The sequence below is a fragment of the Musca autumnalis genome, unplaced genomic scaffold, assembly GCF_047663935.1.
Source record: "Musca autumnalis isolate F117 unplaced genomic scaffold, ASM4766393v1 scaffold_5, whole genome shotgun sequence".
NCBI classification, from domain to species: domain Eukaryota; kingdom Metazoa; phylum Arthropoda; class Insecta; order Diptera; family Muscidae; genus Musca; species Musca autumnalis.
Genome location: NW_027412088.1, coordinates 91,309,456 through 91,327,580, shown reverse-complemented (window position 1 = coordinate 91,327,580; position 18,125 = coordinate 91,309,456). Strand labels below are relative to the sequence as shown.

Genomic DNA, 18,125 nt, shown 5'->3' with positions numbered 1-18,125 from the left:
ACAGAGTTCCATTGGTAGAAGGAGAGTTAGACTTACCCAAAGATTCTGTTAAGGAATCAGTTTTTGTGGTTGTTGTTGTGTCACTGGTTGTACAATGATGACGCCTTTAAAAGAAAGTTAAAATTTTAGTGACTGCAAAGGGGCAGGGGGAATGTTGTTCCTCAATACTTACCCACAAGTACAGATCTCACAAATACACATTTCCGTGTGCGTGCTACTTTTCCACTTGTCGACTCCATCCTGGCGGAGAATTGAAGAAAGTAATGATTTGTTGTTAGTTATGTTTCTTATTAGGGTCGATTTCTTTTGTTGTAACTTACTTTTCGTGAATCGATTGTTTTCTTATTCTTATTGACGATCTGTAGCCTTTCATCCGTTTCATCGTAGATATTCTCCGTAATATCCTTACGTTTGGAGGTCTTATTCAAATTATATTCCATATTTTCATTTTCCTCCAGAATTTTGGAATTCTTTTCGATTTCCACAAACTCATCGATGTAAACGGTCTTTTTCGGTGCTTCGACAATCTTCTCGATGACATCTGTGCGTGTCTTTTCATCCAAAACGCGCCAGTCATTAATACTTGCATCGTAAATCTGAAAAAAGTTATGAAAAATAATGATTAAAATATTAAGTAATGATATACATATATATATTTTAGAATTATAAGTGGAAAATATGGGCGAGATTCTAAAAAGTTGAAACCAAAATGGCCTGGTAACCTTCCTGGTTACATTTTGTGATCACAGTGGAATAGCTAAATTAATTATTATGGGACTGAAAGTTTTCATTAAAATAAATTTTCATGCGAACGCCCCATTCGATTGAATTTCTATATTTCCTTTATTTATAAATTCTAAAATTATAATTTTGTTGAATATTTCCCAATATTGTTTAACAATTTGTTTATATTAATATTTGTTTACATTAACAAAGATTTATTCTGATTTATATTTATTTAATTTAGAACAAATGTTTATTAAGTTTCGCAACACTGTTTATTCATTGTGAAAAATATTCAGTTCCATTCAAATAAAATTGATTTGAATAAATAAAAATTAAAAAATATTTTCATTAGCTTTAATTCATTGTTTATGTTAATTGAAAACTTCTTGAATAATACGAGGAGCACTAGAAAACTTTCTGGCCTTTCTTCGCCAGGCGTCATTTGACACTTTTTTGGAAAGTTTGACAGTTTTTGCCCTATGCGTACTCAGGGCAGTTTGACATACAGCCATGCGTTGGGTTGTTTACAGTGGCTTGATTGAGACACCTCCAAAACATGGTTTTTGAACGCTTTTACAGCTCCTTAATCACCTTTTTTGCTTGATGTGCTGGAATCAAATGAAGTCATTGGATCCCCAGTCAGGGCTGTACGGCGGTTGACCCATCAATTCCACGTTTTGTCCGGTCAAACGGGCGCTGGTTTGAATCGATGTGCAAGAGCTCGCATTGCCATGATGCAGAACGATTCGTCTTCTCTTGTTCGTTTTTCGAATTTCTCAGGAGACTTCAGGCAAACAAATTGTAGTGTAACACTCAGAATTCACCGTCCTACATTTCACGTCGTCACGCGGTCAATTTTTCCGAAGAAACAGGCGAGAATTTTCCTCGAATGCTTCTTACATGAACAACATTCGTTGGATTTGGCTCGCTTTCGAAGACCTAAACAGTCGAAACCTGTTTTGTTTCGGGTTTCTAAGCATAGATCTAGTATTCGTCGTCTGTGACGATCTTATAAATGTCGTTTGTTTGATTCACAATTTCTTTGCACCAATCCACATGAGCCTTTTTTGAGCGATTGACCAATTTTGCTGGATCTAGCGAAAAAAATCAGTTTTGCGGCCAGGTGTTCATGCAATATCAAATGTTAGTTGGTGGTATAGGTTTGGTTTTATCGACATTAAAATATTTAATTTGATCAATGCACTCTTGCCATTGTCAGTATCGGACGAAAATGTTCACAAGTTAATTCCATTTGCAAACAAACAACACAAAACTGTCAAACTTTTCCAAAAAAATGTCAAATGACGGCTGGAGACACTGCGTGTTGCCTAGGCTAGTAGTGGAATTCTCTAACACATTTTTCGAGTTACCGACAAAAATCGGTAAAAATGAAATTGTTGCAATTTCGTTAATTAACGAATTTTTTCGGTAAGTTAACAACCAAAATAAAGTTGTCGCAAAGTCCTACCGATTGGAACATTGTTGTCAACTTTTATTGAAACTTTTTATGCATAATTTTGCGTTTTAATTTTACCGATTTTTGTCGGTAACTCGAAAAATGTGTTACAGACCTCCACTACAGAAAGTTTTCTAGTTCCCCTCGTACGTTACATGTTTCTGAAAAAGGGAAATCTATATTTTTCTGACTAAAAGGCTGCTTTCGGCAGCTCTATGAGCAGTGATCGTAGCTTTTCCTATAGCCCCCATAAGCAGTACCACCCGATTTCAGGTATTTTGAAGCTTTTATCTACATTTTCGGGCTGAATTGACTATAATTTGGTATTTGGGGTTCACAAGAGTCGGTAACCATATGCACCAAAAGTTGTGGACATAAGTCCAGGTTTTGGTATAACACCCCCTATAACAGTACTCCCGATTTTAGGTATTTCGAAGTTTTTACCTACATTTTCGGTAGATAAATGAAATGTATATTTACATTATATATCAAAATTTTATAGCGAAAAATTTTGTAAAATATTTGGATTTGATTTGACCACATTTTAAAGGTGTTTTGAAAGATTTTTGAAAAAAGGGCGAAAAAGACCCCTTTGATGAAACGTATGAGGGTTAAAATTTTTAACAAAAATATTCCCCACATCCTCATCTGTAAAGTTGATAAATACGCTATATACCTAAAATGCAACGACTCTAAAATATCTTAACTCGAATATTTCGAAAAAAACAAGAATTGGGCGGAACTTGCCCCGCCTACTTTGGTTACTTTCCGATGTAAACGTTAAAAACGCCGATACACGTGTCTCATATTTTTAGCTCTACTTTCATAATCTGTTCAGTTTTTACTATAATTTTGAAAAAAATGAATTTTGTTGCACTGTGCTATTAAAAACGATTGGAGAAGTGGCCTGCAATTAAAATATATTTAAGCGTAAATGTGTAAAACTTTTGTCGAGGAGTTACGTGAAGGAATGAGCCGACATATTGTATTTTGGAAGTTGATAGTTACCGTGTTCACCAGTCCAGAGCTACAGGATCAGTATGAACTTGCCACGAAAAAGATTTATGTCAATCTAAACAGGATACACAAGGACTATCTTCGGTAGGAATTTCAAAACGATTCACCAACAGCCTTTAAACTGAACATAAACGAAATTTGGAAATTTCGTGAAGAGATGTTCAAAGAAATTGTCCTATTGACCACATTCAAACTTGATTTTAGTTTGAGGAAAATGTTGCGATGTGCAAAGGTTTGAACCAATTTCAGTCACTCATTTCGATAGTTATCGTGCTTAACACCCATTTTAGTTGGTTATCGAACCTTAAACTGCACTTAATTTATTTTTGTGATGGAGGTAACCGATGAGTTGAACCGATATAGTCCTTCCCCACACTTGATCTAAGTTTGGAACAAATATTATAATGTACAAAGTTTGAAAGAGTCGAAATGAAATCTGCTAAAGTGGGTCTAGTAGAAAATAACAAAATGGCAAAATGTATGGAAACAATATCCGAAAACGTCCAGTAGACTAGAATAGACCACTTTGAGGTAATGTGATTTTATGTACCTCGAAACAGTTTAAATATGAAAACAAAACAAGTAAAAAAGTATCAGTCGGCTTTGCCGACAGAGATATACCCTCAGCCTGTGTATATTGAAACATTTTTTTCCGAAAAAAGTATGTATTTAAGGGGGATTTAAAAATTTTAGGCGTTTGAACCGAAAAAATTGTTGATTAGGATTAAAGATCCAAAGTTTTGCGGAGGAGATACTAAAAGGAATGGATCGACATTGACCATTATGGAAGTGGATATCCAGCCTCTACATATGGTGTCATTGGAGGTTTTTACACACTTCGGGCTGTTTGCTCAAGAAGTATGAACTTACCCCTGAACAAAACTTTTACCATCGTAATTGAGGCAGGGAATGCAAGTTGCTTCAACAAAAATCAAAGTGATTCGGGAGCAGGTCTTAAAATGAACTTATTCGAAATTTTGTGTGGGAGGTACCGGATGGAGTGAACAAATACAGTCCATATTTGAACCTGATCTATTTCTGGTAGATATATTAGGATGTGTAAAGTATGGACCAATTCGGCTATTCCCTTCAAGAGTTACCGTACGAACAATTTTTCCGAACATTTTTGAACTTTTGTGGGGGAGGTACCTAAAGGACAGGACCGATATGGCTTATCTTCGAACTTAAACTATGTTTGGACAAAATATAACTAAGGCCAAATTTTGGACCGAATCGGCAGATCCCTTCTAGTGTTATCTTGCGCTCCAACCACCTCACGCGGTGTCATAGAGGTTTTTTTGCAACTTTCATGCTATTTTCTCAGAAAGTATGGACTTGCCCCTAATGAAACTTGTACCGTCGTATGGGGGGCAGTGAATACAAGTTGCTAAAACAAAAATCAAAGCGATTGGAGAGATGACCCTAAACTGAACTTTTCCGAAATTTTGTGTGGGAGGTACCCGAAGGAGTGTACCTATTGAGACCATATTGGAACCTCATATTACTCTGGTAGAAAGTTTACGCTATACAAAGTATGGACCAAATTGGTCACTCCCTTCAAGAGTTATCGTGCGCACAAACTTTCCGAACATTTTCGAACTTTTGTGGGGGAGGTACAGGAAGGAGTGGACCGATGTAGCTCATCTTCGAACTTAAACTAAGTTTGGGCAAAATATTACGAAAGCCGAAATTTGAACCGAATCGGTTCATCCGTTCGAGAGTTATCGTGCGCTCCAGCCAGCGGGACAGACAGAAAGACAGACGGACGGACATGGCTAGATCGACTCCAAATTGTCTGAAACACATTTCGTCCAAACATACTTGGGGTCTAAAACCATTATTTCGATGAGGCACATTTTCATCGTATCAAAGTGTATATGGTAAATTTCAAATTTCCTTTACAGTTCCATCGAGAAAAAATTTAAAAAAATTTTGACAAGCACATTCACGATTTTTGTTACATGGGTTAAGAAAAAAATCGTGGTTTCAAATATGTTCGCGTTCACAAAATTGGATGCTGCGCCCAAAAGTTATGGGGGGTTTTATTCCCTTATAAAGAAAAATATTTAAAAATTCCCTTTGTGTTGTAATACCAAAATGTATATATAAATCGGTAACAACATTTAATATCTATTCGTAGACGCCTAAATATTAGCTAAATTTATTTTCATTTTCGCGGAAAATCAAAAAATAATGAAGGAATCTTGGTGTAAATTTTATTTATTCTTACTCAGAGTCCATAAAAATCTCTTAAAAATAAATTAAAAATACGTACAGAATCTAGACAATGTCCAGAAAAATGTGAGACCAAAATTTTGTTGATTAGGATTTTAAATTGCATATTGCAGCTACAACAGAAGACAAAAGTTTGTTGTTGGAACATTATTTCAAGAATATATTTTTTGGTTTAATACGAAAAATTTAAGAAAACATTTTTTGGAGTTATTCTACTATTTCGCTAAATTTCCTAACAAAACCTGAATTATTTTGCTAAAACCTCTTCAAGGAAAATAGTTTATCATCGTGAAAGTATATTTGCATAGTGTGATAAGCAATAGAATTAGGAAATAAAGAGTGATATTGATATTACAATCAAAGAAAAAACATAAAAGTTAAAAACCGTATAACGCGCGAAATAGTTAAAATCAGTTGAGGCGCATGTGCTTTTCGCATAGAGCGAGTGCATCTCTGTCAATATGTTTGCATTTTTCCATGTTTCATTTAACCGCAAAAGTGTGCCATCAGTTGCATCTTACTACACCAAAATGCTTCATGTGGGTAAAAATAACGCGATGTTCATATGATTATAAGGCGCATCCGATTTCAGTGACCCCCTGTTAAAAATACGTCAATAAGACAAATTTTATACAGATTCGTCAAGAACCGCGGATGTGCTACCTGATTCTATTTTTGGATAAATACGAATACTACTCCCGAATCTCTGAAATTCATGACACACCTTTTTGACAAATATTATAATGGTGTATAAAGGATTCCATTTATGTAAAAAAATTTAAGGGCAATCGCGGTTAAGTATGCGGATTAGTCAAAATAAAATTTTGCTTATTTTCCTATTTTCAGGGTATCTATATCAGCGGTTTTAGTGGATGGATTCGTTTGCGGTAGGGCTCATTGAATCCGGCGCGGAAAAAAACTAAAATCACGCGGGGTTCAAGGGTACCTGAGTCACAGTTGTAAATTTTGAAGCCAAAAAATAGGTTTTTAAAGAAAAATTACGCACCAAAAATTCGACTTTGGACTCCTATTACTAGGGAGCTGTGCGGAGCACACTCATGAGATATACATCAAACGACGTGGAATCACGAGTTCTACAATCCAATAAATAGATTAGGTCATTATCTGGTTGCGCCCTCCAATTATAAGAAAAATTCAAAAAACCCCGATTTCAAAACTTCAAAATGTCAGCATCGATTTAAGGGGGATGCACTGTATATATCGAGAAGAATCATGTTGCCCAAGGGGTATTCTTCAATTCTTTCTTTGAGCTCAGGTCTGAATTTTCCCTGGTTTGACCAGAAATCAAGAAAAAAACACAAAAAAGCTTGCTAACTTCAACACATTTTTACCCATTTTTTTATATTACCACCAACGCAGCTTCCACGAAAATTATTTGTTATGGTCCATATTATGAGATCGTGGCTAAAACACTTCAGTTAATATAAATTCATTCATATTTTATAAAATATATTAACAGTTCGCGACTTATTAAATGGTGAACCTCAACTTCAACGATTGTAAAACATTTTTGAATATTACCATATACCCTCCTTAGCCTAAAGGCTGAGGGTATAAATACGTCAGATCCTTTAAGGATTCTGAAATTCTCAGTTTTTCAGAGAACTATTTCCTGAGCACTAGTTTTCTGGTCCTCCGAGAACAATATTTTTGTAGAACAATTCTTAGGCTCTCTGAAGATCTTCGATTATAACTTAAAGTTTCATTTTTATATAACTTTTTGCCAGTAATTTTCCTTTTCTTCTTTTTGTTTTTTTGTGCAGAGGATTTTCATTTATCAAAATTCCGTATGGAAATAAAATTCAAAATGTATTTTTTGCTAATAATGGGAAGTATCAGTTTTAGAATGAACGGCGGAAAGAGCACAAAATACCAAAGTACAGCTGGTGCGGTTTGAAAATGTGTGTAAACCCCTAGAAATACGTCATATTGGCTATGTACCATTAGGGGCTGAAATAATCAAATGTATACAAAAACTATCAAATTTAAGCTATCAAATTTAATATCCATAGAGACTGCACGGTGCGCCTGAAAAAACTTCAAATGGAAGGTGCTTACACCTGTAGTGCGATTCTCTAACTCATTTTTTGAGTTACCGACAATTGTCGGTAAAATAAAATGCTTGTAATTTCGGTAGTTACCGATGTTTTTCGGTAAGTTAGCGATGAATAAAAAGCAGTCGTAAAGTTCTACCGATAGCAAGAGTGTTGTCAACTTTTATTTGAACTTTTCATTCATAATTTTAATTTTACCGATTTTTGTCGGTAACTCAAAAAATGAGTTAGAGAATCGCACTACTGCACAGTGGTCGAAACCACTGATCTAGCGGCGCGAAATTAATAACTTGGAAACGACAGAAGATATCTTTCTGAAATTTTGCACAAACTCAATCTGTGTCTGTGGGTAATTATGGACTAAATATGAACAACATAGGCAAATATTTTGGTATAGCCCCCATATAACGGTACCTCCTGATATTCGATATTTTGAGGATTTAAGCCACCTTTTCCTTCCAAATTAGTTGTAATTTGGTACTTAGGGTTCCTAGTGATCACTAAACCTTTCCAACAAAAATTGTGGACATAGGTTCACGTTTGGGTATAGGCCCCTTTTAAGGTACCACCCGACTTTCAGTAGTTTGGGGATTTAAAGCTACATTTTCCGACCAAATTAGGTGTAATTTGGTATTTGGGGTTCCCAGTGGACACAAAAATTCTCCACCAAAAATTGCGAATATAGGTCTACATTTTGATATAGCCCCCATATAACCATACCGACAGATTTTGGGTATTTTGAGGATTTAAGCTAGTTTTCAAGACCATTTATCAGCAAGATTTGCAGCTAAATTTTGGTTATTCGGAATCTAGGGAGTCCAATATAATTATTAAAAAAATAACTGGACCGAACCTCGGTGGACCTTTGTAGTTACGCTCCATCCAACAAAAGTATATTGCACTAAAAACATACAAAAAATAACAATTTTTGAAAATTTATTGCTTTATATACTATGTAACTTCAGGCCCCAAACATTTTATTTTAATTTAACTTAAACCCTCCCCTATCAATAAAAAATAAACTTTGTTTAGTTTTATTACGAATTTATTTAACAATTAAACAAATTTGAGATCAGGTTTTTGCAACAGTTTTATTAAAATATGATCCGTCAAAATTTCTCGCACTTGACACTGAATAACTGAGTGAATATTTACAACAACAAAAAAGTAAAAACAAAATCTTAGTCAGCAGAGTGTCTGTAATCGATATAATGGAAAACATTTCGCAATTTTATACTTTGATTTTTTGACTTTCGCGCCGCTAGATCAATGATTTCGTCCTCTGTGTACTGGGAAGTTTTTGAGGATTCTGAAACTACAATGTTCATAGACACATTTTTATTTTTTTAGGTTTTCAGGTTTATGCTTGGAAACAGCAAGTCCTACCGAAATGTTGTAGCAGTGATTCACAAGGTTCACATTTATGATATTTTCGTAGGTTTTACCACCTTTGAGATATAGAAGTTCAAATTGGGACAATGCACCTAGTCACAGTATCGCCTCCACATTAAATGAAAACCGCATACACCTAGAAAATTTTTGCGTATTCTGAAACAGCAATATTCATAGATGAGAAAAATCCAAAAACAAGAAATTTTTAACTAATGGCGCTCAAAGTTCAGATTTGTAGTTTTTTTTAGGTTTTCAGGTTTTTGCTTGGAAACGGCAAGTCCTATCGAAAAGAGACTAAAGAAAATTTTGTAGCTGTGAAAATTCTCTACAACACTTTCCTTAGTTTCCAAGCAAAATCGTGAAAACCTTTAAAAAACCCTCTGCCCATTTTTTTTTGTTTTTGATTTTTCTCATCTATGAACATTGTAGTTTCAAAATCCGCAAAACTTCCCAGGTGTAAGCACCCTTCATTTAAAGTTAGTTCAGGCGCACCGTGATACACGAAGGTGTTGGAAATTTTGACAAATTTCTTAGGATGTATAATGTAAATTTTTTTTGAGCTATAATGGCCCAAATTATCTCAATCAAGAGGTATGAACTTTTTCCCTGTTTTACGTATGGAAGAAATATTACATTGTGATAAGTTGGGACCAATTCGGTTACTTCCTTCGAGACGTATAATGTGCACCATTTTTAAAACGTAGTAGAGAGTGTGAATCTATATGGCCCCTCTTCGAACAAGATTTATGTTAGTAAAATTAAAACGCTATACCACAATGTGGAAAAGGGTATTATAAGTTTGTTTTGGTCAAAATTCATGTAACACCGCGAAATATTCGTCGGAGACCCCCAATGTGGTATACCAATCTTCATATCTCGACGAGATAAAACGATTTTGAGATGTGTGTCCGTCCGTCCGTCTGTCCATTATAAATTGTAAACACGCTCCAGGCCGCAATTATGGACCGATCGTCACGAAATTTTGTATGGAGGTCGGGTTCAGATCAGAATAGATCCCTATTCTTATTGGTAATGATCGTGAAATATTTAACGGGTGAAATGGACCAAAAACATAATATTTATACAATTTTCCAGCGGCTCTGTAGGTCTCAATAATAGTCCGATCAACGCGTAATATTAAATAAGGTAAGAGTATATCACAAAGGAGAAGCTTTCAATTTGAAATGGCGATCGGATACAATTTAGAGGGTTAAATGGACCAAAACTTTTGTGTGAAAATTGTGAAAATTTTTAATATACAGCTTATACCTTAATTCCTGGAAGTGACATTCCGGACAAGTGAGATATACTTGAAAGTGGAACGCTTGACCTTTCAATTGATGCCAATTATGTTGGTGTGCATGATCAGATAACACAGTTACAGCCTAATATATTCCGTTATTTGTTTGTAGTGTAATAATAAACTCTCTAGAAGTCGCAATTTTGAATGATGATCTGATATTCTTTAGCGGGTGAAATGGACCATTACTTTTGTATGAAAAATAAAAAAATTTTATTTTTGGTCGATATTTTCATCCTTGAGAACATATATATTTCGCAAAGTAGCCTACATATGGGAAAAAACTACTGACCTTTCCTCTGATGTAAATTACAATAAAGTGTTTGCTAGATAACGGGCCTACTGCCTAATATATAATGGGTTCTGTGTAGAGAACCATATTTTTATCCCATGACAATATGTAGTCTCTCTAAAAGCTTATGTAACACCACGAAATATTCATCCTAGACCACTTATTTGGTATGCCAAAATTCATATCTCGACGAGATAAAGCGACTTAGCGATGTGTGTCCGTCCATTAAGAATTGTAAACAAGCTTAAGGCCGCAATTATGGACCGATTGTAACGAATTTTTTAAGGAGGTTGGGTTCGGGCCAGAATAGAAATGATTAGTTTTTGGTGATGATCGTGAAATGTTCAGGGGATGAAATGGACCAAAAACAAAATGTTAACCAATTTTTTAGCGGCTCTGTAGGTCAAAATAATAACCCGCAAAATTTTAAACAAAGCTTGAGTTTATGATGAAGAAGAAGCGTACAAACCAACGTGAAGATCAGATAATACTTAGCGGGTTAAATGGACTGAAACTTTTGTGTGAAATTGGTAAAAATTTTAATAACGTAGCGGTTAAACAACGGAAGTAGTAGTACTACATAAGTGGGTTTCATTACATTTTAGTTTGTGTGAACTAAATTTTCCTTTCCTGCTACAAAAATGTCTTTGTCATGCTAGATAACTTTTTGGTGTTGGTCATAAGTATTATACATTACATCTCTGATATTTGATAATAAAAATTTCACAATCATTGAAAAGAAGTTCCGTGGAGAGCGATTGTCCAGGGATTGTGGTATAGGGTATTCCATGGTCGCTCCGTCCGACTATAAACTTTTCTTACTTGTTTTAAATCATTTTTTGTTTTTAACTTTTTAGTAAATACATTTTTTGACCACTAAGAACAAAATTATAGTCAATTTAGGCCGAAAATTTAGATAAAAACTTTAAAATGCCTGAAATCGTGTAGTACCGTTATATAAAGGCTATACCGAAATCTGGACTTATGTTCATAATTTTTGGTGGGGAAGTTTCTGTACCCTTGGGGACTCCAAATTCCAAGTTACAGCCAAGTCTGGCTAAAAATGAAGATAAAGTCCTTAAAACACTTGAAATCGAGCCGTACCGCTATATGGGGGCTACACCAAAACCTGGACTTATGTCAGAAATTTTTGGTGGAGAATTTTCTGTATTATTGTGGACTCCAAATGCCAAGTTACAGCCAATTCGGCCTAAAAATGAAGATAAATCCTTAAAACACTTGAAATCGGGCCGTACCGCTATATGGGGGCTATACCAAAACCTGGACCTATGTCAACAAATTTAGGTGGGGAAATGTCTGTATCATTGGAAATCCAAAATGCCAAATGACAGCCAATTCGGCCTAAAAATGAAGATAAAGTCCTTAAAACACTTGAAATCGGTCCGTACCGCTATATGGGGGCTATACCAATGTCCATCATTTTTAGTGAGGAAGTTTCTGTACCAATGGGGGGCACTATTGCCAAGTTACAGCCAATTTGGCCTAAAAATGAGGATAAAATCCTCATAATACTTGAAATCGAGTGGTACCGCTGAAGGGAGGCTATACCAAAACCTGGACCTATGTTCACAATTTTTGGTGGGGAAATGTCTGTATCATTAGAAATCCCAAATGCCAAATGACAGCTAATTCGGGCAAAAATGAAGATAAAATCCTCAAAATACCTGAAATCGGGTTATACCGCTATATGGAGGCAGTAGGAAAAAATGGGTCCATATTGTCATCCAAATCTGAAAAGTATGCAAAGTTTCAATTCGATTGGTCAGCTGCAACTGTGTGGAAAATGAGTTACCAGATTTGAAATGCAAGTTAAATAAAACACCGTAAAAACACTGTAAAGTGGACCAATCTTTGTTTTAATTTCATATTCAAGTATTGTCATCCAAATCTGAAAAGTGTGCAAAGTTTTAATCCGATTGGTCAACTGCAAGTATGTGGAAAATGAGTTACCAGATTTGAAATGCAATTTAAATAAAACACCGTTAAAACACTATAAAAGTGGACCAATATTGGTTTTGATTCCATATTCATGTATTTTCATCTAAATCTGAAAAGTGTACAAAGTCTCAATTCGATTGGTCAGCTGCAACTGTGTGGAAAATGAGTTACCAGATTTGAACTAAACGTACATCAAAGCAAGTTAAATAAAACACTGTAATAAAAATCAGCTGAGCCAAGCTGAACCCACATCCTTGAAAAACACAGGAAAAAGCGTTGTCGCGGCGCGTTCAGAGCCACACTCATTACTTTCAAAGACAGCACTAAGCGTTTTTCATGAAAGCCACACAATTGAATGGGCAAATACCCATTGTTGTTAAAACAAAAATTGTATTTTGAAAGAAGAAAAGTTCGATGCCAGAGAAGCCACTCCACAGCCGATATGTCTGATGAGCCGCTCTACCAACGGCGAAACATGCATGGCACATAGTGGTGGTTGTGTGGGTTCGAATCTTCGTCTTTCCCTTTCACTTGAAAAATAAACGGTCATTAAGCTCGATTCCAACGAGAAATTAATTAAAAAAGCATTTTAATTTTGCCGATTTTTGTCGGTAACACGGAAAATGAGTTACAAAATTCCACCACAGATGGACGGACATGGTTAAATCGATTCCAAATTTCTCAACCATAAGCACCATAATTTCGAAGCGACACTTTTTTGATTAGTCAATGTGTATATACCCTGTTCAGCCAAAAGACCGAGGAATTCATTGAAATAATGGACCTGGATGCTACTTACGATAACTCTAAAAGTAATTCACATTCTAAAGTTCGAAGATGGGCCATATCCATTCACTTCTTCTCGACTTTACTGTAATATATTTGGCTTAGGTACAATTTATGGTCTTGGTTAGCTTTTAAATTTTAACCACAGGTAATCTTCGTGGTTCTGAGTTCAACTATATAGTATGCTCTTTGTGAAAGTCATAACTTCCCGTGATGGAAATATTAAAATGTTCGAAAAAAGTATTTTAGGGCACCAACGAGTATGAAGCTTCTTTATCAATAAATTTGAGAAAAACATTTTTATCACCAAAAACGGTGTTGAATCTGTTCATGGGATATTCAATTGCACAAATTGTAATGTTTTTTTTTTAATACCTACATTTGTATAATTTTGACATTACCGAATTTTATTCCTGTGATCGCGATTACCAGAAAAAGTTATATAAAGTTCTGGAAACCAAAAAATATATGCATATTTTCTGGCAAAATGGGATTTTATTCCCATTATTCCCCTGTGCCGACCCTCTGTGGACGCCACTATGCTGAGGATATATACTATCGACAAAACCTACTGATTTATACGCAACAACAGTATTTCTGTTTGTCTCACATTTTATCCCACTGTGTCAATATTATGATCTCAACATTTCCTTTAATTCACATCTCTTCATTCAATTGAAAATTACTCTTCATTAAACTACTCTTACGATTCGCCCCCATGCTCTTAATTCCAGCTTTCTCTTTCTTTATTTAAAAAAATTCTCACACACACAATCGCACACTCAACTCACCTTTGTTATCTCCGTTGTTGTCGTTATATTGGCAACATCTGTATTATCTTTTTCAATTTCACGAGCAATATCTTGCGGTACATAAGCTTTGGTATCCACAAACGATTTCTCGTCGACAACCTTCCATTGGCCCAGCTTAGAGTCATAAACTTTTGTCGTGTATGTGGTACGCGTTGTATTTATGACATCATCGGCTATTTCAGGAAACCCTGTATCGTGGGCATTATCAACGATTTTCTCTTCAACGACACGCCATCTCTTGTTACGTTGATCGTAGATTTTCTTTTTGTAGGTTACCTTACAGGTGCCATCCTGACCATGGCTAACGAAACGTTCATATGTCGGTTGTTTCTTATTGATACCCGCTGTACTCAGATCATCACTTATCTCGGTCCAGGTTTTGGTTTTAATGTCGTAAATCTCTTTCTTATTGACAGAGGTGCTCTTTTTGCTCAAACTCTCTTGGGTGGTAGATTCTTGTTCGGTTATTTGTTTGGTGGTAGAAGATTTTGTGGATTTCTTCGATTTGTTGTTGGAGGTGTTGATACTGCTGCTGTTGGTAATGTTGCTGCTGTTGTTATTGCTTATCAGTCCAGTGGTGTTGTTGCTGTTGGTAATGTTTTGAGTTTTGTTGTTATTGTCGAGAATGTTGGTGGTTGTTGTCTGTTGCAAATGATCGCTTAAATTTTGTTGTTTTTGTATGTTGCTGCTAATGCTACTGCTGCTGGTAAATTCATTTATGGAAGACTTGGTTGTGCTTTGCTGTTGCTTCATTTGTAAATCTTGTTGAGTTATCTTAGAATCCGAGGTAGTGGGTGTTATGGGCATGGTTACCTGATATGGTTGCGGTGTTGTGGGGGTATTTAAGAGCATTGTATTGCCACCAACACCAACACCGGTTCCATCCACAGGCAATTTGTTATAATTCGGTGTGGAATAAGAGGAATAGTCTGTGTTGGAGTGATTTTGTTCATTTATGGTTTGACCATTCACAGACTCGTTTGCCTTAAACTGGCTTGACAACATCGACGATGATGTCATTTCAGTAGCACCATTTATTGTTTTGGCAGTTGATTGGTAAGCTTGTTTCGTGGCCATTGATTCATCTTTGATGATTACCGTTTCTGGCTGGAATTCCACTTCAACAATTTGACCACCACCATCACCCAACAAGGCATCCGAGGAGAGTATGGCCTTTGTAGAGGATGAAGACATTTGTTGAGATTTTGACGAAGAGGTGGACATCATTGATTTCGATGAAGTGGAGAACATTTGTTGTTTGGTATTGGCAGCTGCCGTATTGCTGATCTCCACCACATCAATGGGTACTGAGAAAATGGGTTCTTGGATGGCACTTTCACTAACCAAATCAATGGAGGAAATAATTTTTCCGCTGGTACTGGAGTACGCATCCATTGCCTCTGCATGATATTGTGAGGAAGAGAATGATGATGATTGGGTAAGGCCAGACTCGTTGATGACACTGGTTTCACTTGACATGGCTGAGGATTTTTTACTTGATGAGGCCTTGTAGGTTTTTGAGCCGGACACTTCATAAAAATCCCCAGCCGTGGAGGCTTGTAGATCCTTGTGTGTAGATTTCAGGGCCTTGGAAGTGGAAGGATTGCCGCTAGCCTGTACCGTTGATGTTGTTGCCGTTGAGGAGGAGGATGTGGATGCTGATGTTGAGGAGCCATTAGTTTGTTGTTTCTTTTTGGCGTTTTTTGAGACCATTTTGTTGTTATTTTGTTATTTATTTCACTTCAAAACTTTCCAAATTTGTTAATTATTTTTAAATTATTTTTCTTGCTCTTCTATTTATTTTTATTAAAATTCTTCTCTTTTATTTTTTTCTTATTTCACAACTTTTTATTATTTTTAATATTAAAATTCTTTTTTAAAAAATATCACTTTTTTTCGTTGAGGTTCGTTTTAAAAAAACTTTTTTTCGTTTAATTCTCTAAAGAATTTCGTTGAAGAAAATAAAAATTAAATACAAAAAATATAAATTAATATTCTCGTAAATGCTTAGCTATTCGTTGGCCTGATGTTGCCTTTTGTCGTTTGAAGGTTTGTTTAAAAAATAATTTCTTTTTATTGATTACTTTTGAGGAGGGAATGAAAAACACGCGAAAAAAACACAGCCGCAGCCAAATGTCGGAATGCTTTATTTTTAAATATTATTCACTAGAGTCACAGATACACACACACGCATTCACAAATGATACACATCATCACATACGACCGATGGACGCTAACGATTCCGACGACGAACGACATAAAAAATAAGCGCTTAGCTAATAATGTACCCGGTCGGTCTGTTGTTGGAACCAAAACGCTATCAAGGTATAAAATACACTAATAATTTCGGTTTGTTAACTTAACAATCAAACAGCCAAAGCAAAGCCAAAATAAAAGGAGGAAAATAATCACACAAACAAACCCACAAACGCAAAAAAAAACAGAATAAAAGCGACAACACTAACAACAATCATACCACACAAATGCCACGAATATCACACAAACAACACTTCTCTCAAAATACTCTTTTTCAAATTTTCTTTGCTGTAAGTTAGTTAGTAGTTAGACAGGCCGAAACAATGTTAGCTTTCAAATTTTCACTCTTATTTTTCTCTCTCGCTTTCTTTCTCTTTGTTTTAATTTTTCAAATTTTCATTAATACTCTTTTCTTTTAGTGCTGTTGTTTTAGTTTCCTTCACTTGGGGTCATTAATTATAACTTGATTTTTATTTCTAATTCTCTTTTGCTTTTTCTTCTTCTTTTTTCGTTTTACAAAAACATTAGAATAGTTTTATTTATTGTATTTGTTTTTTTTTTCTTTTCTTTATATTTACTTTAATATTCGGAAGAATAATCGACCGTCGCGTACCAGCACTAAAATTGAACTGATCATTTTTGTTTAGCTGGAGCTATTTTCAACCTGTATGCTGTTAGCGTTTTTCAGCAGCGTAGACGCCGCTGTAGTTTTGGCGACTTCATTTGCAAGTGGGTTTTTATAAAGCAGCAGCAGAGCCACACACAGAAAAAATAGACTTTGTTTGCCACCAATCCTCCTACTCTGCTCTCAACGAAAAAAAGTCATCATCATCATCGTTGTCGTTGCTGTCGAAAAGCAAGTATGTCTCTATAGAATAAGCGCCGGAATAATTACTATCCGCTCGAAGAACGCGTGAGCGTTTTAGCTCTAGCTTGAAACGGTTCCAATAGAGTGTAGGGGATAGTGTAATATGTTTGAGAACTATAGCTGGAGTAAACAAATCTAAATGTCAGACTTTGGATTATTGTGGAAAACTTACAACTTATAGAAGCCAATTAACTTTTAATACACTGTGCAACACTGGAAATGCAAACAACTTCTAATGGGCATTTTCTGAAAGTACATATTAAGGCTACAAAAACCTTAATTGGGTTTTGTGTTCTCAGATCGGGTTTAGATTTTATGGCCTCATCTAAACCGACCTAAAATGAGCCTTTTTTCCAGTGATCGGACCTTTATCTCCGAAACTAATAGGAATTTTGCTTTGCAGTCTTCAGAAATATTTTAGCCCTTAAGTAGTAGAACTTATGTGTCAAACAAATGAACTAGGAAAAGCTGCATCTAGCGCATCAAACTCGTTAAAATATAGACAAGTTTACATAATTTCTGAAATTCTGGTCAGTAACAACTAAACTGTTGGAAGTTGAAACAAGTAACCATTCTGAAAATGTTCCAAATAATGTGACCATCAATTCTTCAGAACATTCTGAACCTATAAAATTGTTATTTCACGTTGTTTAAGGGGTATTTCATAACATACCTTTTACAAAACTTATTTCAAACAATGTTCACACAGGCTGTTTATTCTCATGTTTGGGACTTCAATGAATTATTGAAATATTTACCAAATTGTTGTTTGAAAATTTGCTATAAACAAGGCGATAGAGGCATTTAACAACAACATAATGTTCTGAAGAGTTGTGTATTACATTCCAGAGAATATTTTCCCAAAAGGTAACATTAAGAAGAATTTAACATTTTGGGAGATACGCTGCGAAATATACACAAATTATAGAATTTTTAGATGTATTATAAAAT

At 35.3% G+C, this 18,125-nt stretch overlaps 1 protein-coding gene across 6 annotated transcripts in view; it reads right to left on the bottom strand.

Annotated features, from left to right (window-relative positions):
- The window catches only part of Sdb (SAXO downstream of blistered), a 28,184-nt gene extending 11,157 nt beyond the window's left edge, over positions 1-17,027 (bottom strand). For 2 of the 6 annotated variants that reach the window (XM_073957653.1, XM_073957658.1), the window contains exons 1-5: positions 16,527-17,027; positions 14,030-15,989; positions 321-596; positions 173-240; positions 37-104 (exon numbers count right to left, since the gene is read on the bottom strand). In XM_073957653.1, the coding sequence (XP_073813754.1) occupies positions 37-104; positions 173-240; positions 321-596; positions 14,030-15,763 (2,146 nt within the window). In that variant the 5' untranslated portion in view covers positions 15,764-15,989; positions 16,527-17,027. Of the gene's footprint in view, positions 1-36; positions 105-172; positions 241-320; positions 597-14,029; positions 15,990-16,134 lie in introns of all 6 variants that reach the window. The other 4 variants (XM_073957655.1, XM_073957654.1, XM_073957656.1 and 1 more) reach the window with 4 other exon arrangements.
- Positions 17,028-18,125: the final 1,098 nt, after the last annotated feature.